The 8911-nt window shown below is 41.0% G+C and overlaps 1 protein-coding gene across 1 annotated transcript; it reads right to left on the bottom strand.

Annotated features, from left to right (window-relative positions):
* Nucleotides 1-100: 100 nt before the first annotated feature.
* LOC122773969 (extracellular calcium-sensing receptor-like) lies at nucleotides 101-6757 on the bottom strand. Its single transcript, XM_044032989.1, has 9 exons — nucleotides 6515-6757; nucleotides 5996-6290; nucleotides 5739-5825; nucleotides 5280-5543; nucleotides 4921-5127; nucleotides 4570-4845; nucleotides 4130-4357; nucleotides 1185-1308; nucleotides 101-1110 (listed from the first exon to the last, which is right to left on the bottom strand). Exons 1-9 carry the CDS (start codon nucleotides 6730-6732, stop codon nucleotides 200-202), a joined length of 2610 nt encoding a protein of 869 aa, XP_043888924.1. The 5' UTR covers nucleotides 6733-6757; the 3' UTR covers nucleotides 101-199.
* Nucleotides 6758-8911: the final 2154 nt, after the last annotated feature.

Below are 8911 nucleotides of genomic sequence, written 5' to 3' on the forward strand. Positions count from 1 at the left end.
AGCAGCGCAAGGTGAGTTGTGATAAATGTTGTCCTTATGTTAACTCCCAACACTGGAATAATCAGTGGTTAGAAAAAAAAAAACTACATGATTGTAACTATTTATTTTCAACATCTTTATTGTCTGTATTGTGATATAATAATTTCAACACAATTCTAAAATATGGTGTATCAGAAAGTGCAGCAGGGGTGTTAAGCTATTACTTTGTGGTCCCACGACCCATGATGGCTTTCTTTGTGTTTCTTTCTGGTTTTACCAGGATTATATAACATTTGGGTCCAAACAGCGCCACCAAGAGGCCAAAACTGGAGGCGAGGATGGCAAAAACCTCCACTGCATCTGCATATTTGCCTGGAGAGTTGATGTAAGCAGGGACAAAGGCAACCCACACTGCACAGAAGATCAACATGCTGAACGTGATGAATTTGGCTTCATTGAAACTGTCTGGAAGATTCCTTGCTAGAAAAGCCAACAAAAAACTGAGGACAGCAAGTAAACCAATATAACCAAGTAAAACTGCAAAACCAACAGTGGAGCCAACTGCACACTCATAAACTATCTTATCACTGTGATACTGGGTGTTTTTATGAGGCACTGGTGAAGCAGAGACAAGCCAGACAGTGCAGATTGCTGCTTGAACAGAAGTCAAAACCAGAATGGTCCCTCTCTGCTGCACAGCACCAAACCACTTGAGACTGGACTCACCTCCTGGTTTGGAGGCCCTGAACACAGCCAGAACCACCATGGTTTTCACCAGGATACATGAGACACAAAGCACAAAGCTGATACCAAATGCCGCATGTCTTATTTGGCAAGTCCATAATCTGGGTCGTCCAATGAAGAGTAACGAGCAGAGGAAACACAATTTGAGTGACACCAAAAGAAGAAAACTGAGCTCTGAATTGTTGGCACGAACTATAGGTGTGCTGTGATGATGGATGAAGATGCCCAGAACAACAACGCAGATAAATGTGCCCAACAGTGAGGTGGTTGTCAAGCAGATACCCAGAGGCTCATGGTAGGAGAGGAACTCTGTTTTCTTAGGAACACAGTGGTCATGCTGGGGGCTGGACCAGAAATCTTCTGGACAACTGGTGCACTCCATGGAGTCTGAGAAAAAAAAGTGATGACATACATGTTTATACAACAGCTCTGAACTGTGGTGTTTAAAGCGTCATACTCACCAGTTGTATTGCTGATCTTTCCCTCAGAACAAGGGACACAGTCAAAACAACACTCAGGTTCCCCCTTTTTTCTGGCCATGCGGGTACCTGGAGGACAACTCTCACTGCACACTGACTGAGGAGGCTGTGTAGAGAAGAATCAGTCTGTTATTGTCTCTTATGGTACCCCTTCATACGTTTCCATGTGCTGTGTGTTTTCTGTTGCATGTCTGTTAAGCCCTGTGGATGGTGATACTTGTATAACTACATGAAGCAGCTGGACCTTGTGTGGATCATAGTGGGTGAAGTCTGCCTGCAAACAACTTGCAAATCAGTGAGTGTCAATGTGGTGAAAATGCTTGTACTCAGCAGTGGTTGTACATCTGACAATGTCCAAACAAAGTCCTGGTCAAGGAGAATTTCAGCCATACGTCATCTCATCGCAGTTGCTCTATATCTTTTTCTACACAAGAAATAATTTTAGAAAGAACATTGACAAACTCGGTTCTGCAGTTTTTAAGAAAAGATGGAATGATGATAAGGTTGCTGCTTTAGTGGATGATCAAGCTTCTCTTGACATCATGGAGAGATGTTTAATACAAGGGCAATAACTGGGTGGCACCATTACTGTTAAGCTCCCCAGACAGCACCTTCCAAAACTATGAACCATATTCATTGTTTCACACCAGACATGAAGAGTGCATTAAGTTCATACAAACAATACTTCACAATGAAGATGTAGAGCCTGCCACTGAGAAAGATAAAGCACACTGGTACTGACCATCATTTAGTGAATCCCCATAAATCTGATCAGCTGAGAGTGATGCTCAAGTCATATGCCGAATATGATGGAAAGTCTTTGCTACTTGGTGGCCCCAATTCAAACAAGACTATTTTAGGGGTCATCCCTCACCGCGAAAAAACATTCTGTAGTATTTGCAGCAGACATACAGCAAATGTTTTATTGTTTTATTGTGGTGCAAGTGTACCACAGAGACTACCTCAGAATGCTATGTTAAGAAGATAATAACCTCAGCAAGGATCAAGTTCAAGCTGCAAGTGCTGAATATTATGCAACCTGTCCTTCAACTGAAACGTACATATAGGTTGTTTTTTCAACCCCTGAAAACGTACATATAGGTAGTTTTCTGAAAACGTGACTGTGGGTCGTTTTTTTCAAAGCCCTGAATGCGACGTAAAGGTATGTTTTTACTAGTATTTTCCAACTCGAATATGCACAGATGTTACTGAGGGTAGGGTTAGGGCAAAAAAGACAGGGTTCGGTAGTAAAAATTAAAAAAATATTAAAAAGGTGGTATAGTTAGGAATCATATTATTGTCGACCACGCTCCGGCACAGTGCTCTCGCCACTGAGCCGACTGCCGGTGCCGACAGCAGCGAAGCTACTAGATACCGCGTCTAAGGTGGAAGTGGTTGCTGTTAAGTATACAACCGCTCGGGGCGCTGGTTTTGAAAACGTAAACATAGGTCGTAATTCCTGCATACGACCTATATGTACGTTTCATTGGAGGACAGTCTCATATTATAAAATGTCTTTGCTACTCGGTGGCATCAGTAAGGATGTTAGAGACTATACGACAACATGCCTTTTGCAACAGTGCCACAGCTGCTGTGGCAATCTACAGTATGAGGTGAGCCACATATGAGAGCAAAGAAGCTTGTCTCTGATGCTTAGCATTTTGTGGTTAATTTTATATTGATGATGGACGTCAGAGTCTAAACTACTATTACATATGATAACATCCAACAGTCACAAAGGAAGGCCTGATGAGCAGGCCAAGGATTTGAAAGACTTAGTTTCACATTTCAGGTTTCCTAAGAGGAAAACAATACACTCAAAGAGGTGTCTTAGACACTGTCAAATGTTTGTAAAGGAAAAGCTTTTCTCTGTGAAGAAAGTGGAAGGATTTGTTCAGATATTCAGATAGCAAGATGCTACGTTCCATTGTCAGAGTCTGTTGCTCAAGGAAGAAAGCGGTGCATCTTTTAGATTTTCTTAATGGATGATCCTGTGCTGCACTTTAGCATCACTGATTTGAGTTGCAGCATCCTTCAAAAATATCTCAAATCAAAGCAGATGCTGTGGAAGTGGTATAGTGAGTCAAACACCACAACAGGCCTTCTCAGAGCTATGGCAGTGATTATTTGCTCTGTGCAGCATGAGCTATTCAAAGAAGAATATTCTTTCATCTGAAGCAAACATTGCTAAAACAAAGTCCCCTTACAAAGATGAAGATGGAATGCTCAGAGTTGGCAAATGTTTGATGATGGCACCTCTCACAAATGAAGAAAAGCACTCACTAATCATTCCCCGCACTCAACACATTGCTTCTCTCCTGCTCAGATACAACCATGAGAATGTAGCTCATCAGGGCCGCCAGATCACAGAAGGCGCAATGAGAGTGATTATCTACAAATGTGTCACTTACAGATCTAAAAGACAACAGTAAACCACCCTGTGGTGGACATGCTCTCACTAATGCCACCCTTCACCAATGTTGGTCTTCATCTGAAAACACATCTCACAAGAGGAATTAGTGCAGACAGCAAGTGGTGGGTCATGCCTTTCACTTGCATGTCAACAATTTGTTGGTGCTTCAGTGAGTTGAGCACTGCCCACAGTGCTGCTACATTGACCAACTTATTTCAAGAGAAAGCCTGCACATTGTAGTTTTACCTATATCACACATGGGTGATTTATGGGAGAGAATCAAAAAGGAAATCCTATATCAGTTATCGAAATGAAAGGCCTGTGGGACTTTCATACAGTCAAAGGTGCACGCATATGTCCATGAAGGCTTTAACAGTACCATAACGAACATGGGTGAATGACATCATTCACATTATATGGACCATAGCAAACCTCTGCAAACTCAGGAAAAATATGAATCCAGACCAGTGAGTGTGGCAAAGAGACAATAATGGAGAAAAAAAAAAGTAGTAACCTGTTTGGATTCAAAGTTCCAGAAGATTGTGTCTTCTTCCAGTGTGAGTTCTTCACCTTTGAAGGCTGACCTCTTAACCTCACCCACTCTTTGAACTTTAGTTCTTCCATCAGGGAGCCACACCCAATTTATGATGTCATATATTGGTATGGAATCACCATTCTCATCAAATGACACTTGATCACCAAATGTTGTGGTGAAGTTGACTTTCTCCAAGTAATACACAAGCTTTGGAAAGGAGAATCAGACATAAAAAGAAAACAAGACAGTCATTGTTTCCCTGGGCTGACCAACAGATTCACACTCTCATTTAACATGTGCAAGTTGACTTGAAAGGAATTTATATTTTCAGTCAAAGAGAGAGACCTGTCTGTTATTCAAGTCTTAAAGTAATACAAAGAATCAAATTAAACTAATAGTAGTGTAAACTGATATCTCACCTGCCATGGCTCCAGTCTTTGTAAATGAGCACAGGTGTTGTTGCTGAAAGGTCCTCTCCCTGGCTCACACTGCAGCATGTTATCAAGAGCATACGCCAGAGCGTACACAGCCTTATACACATTATACTCTGGTCTGAGGTTTGAAACATCCACCAATTCATTCTCCACATTCTCTATAACCTCCTGTCCAGTGCATAATTCTCCTCCAGCTTCCACCCAACCTGCTGGAGGTGGTGCAAATCTACACTGAAATGTGTGTTCCCAAAACTGATTCACCTGAAAGATAATTATTTTGTGTATTAAAGCCAGTATATAAAATCCACAAATAACCAGTTAGTGGAAAATTCTCACCCTGTTGTTTCCATCTGTGTTGTTGTGATGTAGTTCAGGACGTATTTGTAACAGGAAGTCTCTGAGTCCTGGTATTTCTCCTCGACGGATGGAGATGCCCAGTGTTCCACCCAGGTATGGGGTGAAGTGAGGAGTCTGGAGCACAGCAGCTGTTGTCCAGGCTTCACTGGCAATCCACTGCAGGCCTGTCACATTCTGCCTCACCACCTGTACATTGAAATATAATAAGTAATGGTCCTGGTAAACACAGTTACTCTAAAACCCTCCTAACAACAGCTTTAACAACTTACAGTTGAAACATTAAAAATGAAATCTAAACTCTAAACTGTTTTTTTTAGAATATCTCTTTAATGACTGACCTCTTTCATGAGATTAATCGTGCGAGTTGCAAACACAATCACCACTCGGGCTGTAGATTTCCTCATCACATCCACTATTCTCCTTATTTCATCAGGGTCGTCACCTTGAGGCAAAATCTCAGTGTAAGCCAGACAACCTCCACCAGCTGGACCCAGATCAGAGTGAAAGGATCGGGCAGCGTGGACTCCATAATCATTATCACTGATGATGAGACCTGTCCAAGTCCAACCAAAGTGTTTTAGAATCTGAATCATAGCATTCACCTATGTGGACACATAGCAGAGGGATTAGTGCACAGGCTGGAATCCTCTTTACTAGAAATCCTGCTGAATAGGTTCATCAAAGACTCATGTTTAATCACTGTCTTTAAGTGTTGAATATCTGACACCACACAACTCTGTTATTGAGACATGAGTGAGACACTTTTTCAGGGGGGTTTTGGGGGGGTGGATTTTCACCTGAAAAGCATCACTTGGGATCGTCCTAAAGAAAGATGGAAACTTCCGTCGATCACTCAGGCAGGAACATGTGGCAAAATAACTCACCTGCAAAAAATAACATCTCATATACTAAAAACAGTCATCATCTGCAGACTCAAAAAGCTTTCCAATGTTGAATATTTAATATTTACAATTGAATTATTGTTATTATTTTTTTTTAAATTACATGCCAATTATTTAAAACAATGACTGACTACAGAGGCAGATAAACTTACCAGAGGCACTCTGTACAAACCTAACAATGATGATAAGGCAATTGAACGTGTGGATGAAGAATCACCCACAATCCCTAGGACTGGAGGAGTTCCTACACAGTTCTCCTCTAATATAAGTTGCTCTTCTTGACCACTGACTAAGGTCAGTGCTGCACGAAATCCAATTCCTAGTTGGACGCAGTTATCATACAGACTGTATCCCAGAGTGACATTAGGCAGCAGGTTGGAGTTTCTGTTGATCTCATCGATAGCAAAGGCCATGGTCTGAGTTTGTCTGAATCCTGTGACATCAAAACTAACAAAAAAACAAGTGTTTTTGGAAAAACCTTATAAGGTGCAACGCTACATATTTCACGACTACAGCTACTGAAAATAATATCATCATTAACACCCTTAATCAAACTTCAATGCTTAAAAATGTCAGCTATAATGTAATCAGTTCTTGTTACTAAAAAAATATGTCATACTGATTAGCTAAACAACAGCTCCTTAAATGTACTGTTTCCCTTTCAGACTCACCTATAGCAGGTAGGCAGCTGTGGCTCTGAGGTAAAAGTCAGGTCAGGATCAGCAGAAAATAAGTTGATTGCAAAAATTCCACCTAGAATCACATCTCCAGTTTTGTGCATGCCATTTAGAATAAACTGTCCCTGTAACTGACAAGAGGATGAATAAAAAAAGGAGTACACAGCAGAGAATAAGCAGCAGTACAACATTAGCAATAGCAATACCCTCATGACTTTCCTATGATTCACAACTTTCCTATCGTTCATCCAGTTATTGAGTTCAGTCCCATCACCACTCACATTTTATTAACTTATGACAATGTTTATTTTTGCACATAACCTATCAGGGCAGACTAAGAAGCTGTAGGGGCAGGTCCTCAGTAACGTCATGCGTCATTTGCACATAGTTCTCTTGTCATTATCATCATGGTGCAAGTGTTTGTATTTCTTATTTATTTAGAAGGTTGTGGGTTGGATTCCTGACTCCACAACTCTATGAGTGTAGGTCTACTAAATAGCACACAGCTTTCTTATTGGCCTTGTTTACCTCTTGGAGGAGGCAAGCATTGTTCGGGACTCAACTTCTTTCTGTAGACCTGCTTTGCCTAGAAGTGAAAGGCTGGCCTGTCTGTGGTAATTTAGCAGGAGGCATTCCAACAATGATACATTCGATGCATTCTTAGCATCAAAACTTTCATAGTTGAGAGTTTATTATCTCCTTGCACTCATTCAAATTTAACCTGTTGCTGAATTCAACATAGCCAGAAAAAAAACAGTTTCTTAGGGGACTATCATTTTTTAGGTCTCGAGAATGAGTTGAAGCAAATTGTAAAATACATAGACAAATCAATTAGTTTCTGTTTTAACCTGAGGAACAGGTTTAACCTGTGTAGTGTCTCACAACAAGATGTACGTCAATTTGGATTATGATTAATAATTCACTTGGTAGTTGATAAATCACAGTACTAGAATTGAAGGATTTGAGTTCTACAGGGAAGAGGTTGGCAATATTTACATTTGTGCAATATTAATCAGACCAGACTATATTTTAGAAACATTTATTAAAAATACATCAAGGATTAAAACAATACTAATGCAACTATATACCTTGTGTTTATGTGTGTGTACAGACCAAATGGTCAAGTCAGATAGAGGTAGACAACAAATCAAGATGATGGTTGACAAAAAATCAAAGATGGCTTCTTGAACACATGGCTGATGTGTTCCTTTGTTAACCACTTTTGTAGAATGAAATGCCTGGTTATATGAGAGGTTACAAGCATGCATCTAGAGCTGAAAGCTAGGACGCATGGACATCACTAACATCATATTAAACTAAATCCAGACATTTCAACAAGATTCAAGATTCAAGAGGTTTATTGTCATATGTTCAGTTAAGACACACGTCACACTGCACAATGAAATTCTTACTTTGCACATCTCCCTGGTCACACGAAAAAAATGAAATAAAAATATATATATAACTTAACAAGTTAAAAATGTACAGACTAAAAAAACAAAATTAAAATTAAAATGAAAAATGGAATCTTAGAACAGATCCAAGGACAATATTGTACAATTGATTCTGGGAAGAAATGATAACAAGTATTGACAGTACAGAGAGTAGTAGCAGTGTTCGTATGTTAATCAGTTCGGGGTGGTGTGTGTGTGGGTGTGTGTGTATGTAGATCAGTTCAGGGATGTGAGGGAGGGGGGGGGGTCTTGATGAGGGAGCTGTTCACCAGCCTGATGGCCTGTGGATAAAAACTGTTTGTCATTCTTGTGGTTCTGGATCTTAGACTCCTGTAGCGTCTGCCTGATGGTAGCAGCGTGAAGAGTCTGTGATGTGGGTGTGTGCTGTCTTTGATGATGTTGTGGGCTCTTCTGGTGGCCCTGGTGGAGTAGATGTCCTGAAGTGAGTGGAAGGCTGCTCCAGAGATGGACTGTGCAGTTTTGACCACCCGCTGGAGGGCCTTCCTGTCTTGGGCAGTGCAGTTTCCATACCAGACTGTGATGGAACTGGTGAGGATGCTCTCGACCGTACACCTGTAGAAGTTGCTGAGGATTTTGGATGACATGCCAAATTTCCTCAGCTTTCTCAGGAAGTACAGTCGCTTCCTTAAGCCTTTGCTGTGTGTTGTGAGACCAAGTGAAGTCCTCAGTGATGTAAGTCCCGAGGAATTTGAAGGTTTTCACCCTGTCCACTTCTGTCTCACCTATGCACAGTGGTATGTGCTGCACTGTCTTCCTTCTCGGGTCAATGATCATCTCCTTGGTCTTTTCTGCATTCAAGGAGAGATTATTGTCCTGACACCAGGCCACAAGTTCTGCCACCTCTCTCCTATACGCCGTTTCCGACCCATCAGTAATCAGTCCGATGACTGTAGTATCGTCCGCAAACTTTACAATA

This window comes from Solea senegalensis, linkage group LG8 (assembly GCF_019176455.1).
Source record: "Solea senegalensis isolate Sse05_10M linkage group LG8, IFAPA_SoseM_1, whole genome shotgun sequence".
In the NCBI taxonomy this organism is placed as follows: domain Eukaryota; kingdom Metazoa; phylum Chordata; class Actinopteri; order Pleuronectiformes; family Soleidae; genus Solea; species Solea senegalensis.

Excerpts from the sequence above, each read along its gene's own strand:
- LOC122773969 (XM_044032989.1), bottom strand. The coding sequence starts at position 6,732 with ATGAGGGTATTGCTATTGCTAATGTTGTACTGCTGCTTATTCTCTGCT. Across the intron at positions 5,544-5,738 it reads TCCCAAGTGATGCTTTTCAG|GTGAATGCTATGATTCAGAT; the intron begins GTGAAAATCCAC and ends GTGTCCACATAG. Across the intron at positions 1,309-4,129 it reads GGAACTTTGAATCCAAACAG|CCTCCTCAGTCAGTGTGCAG; the intron begins GTTACTACTTTT and ends TTCTCTACACAG.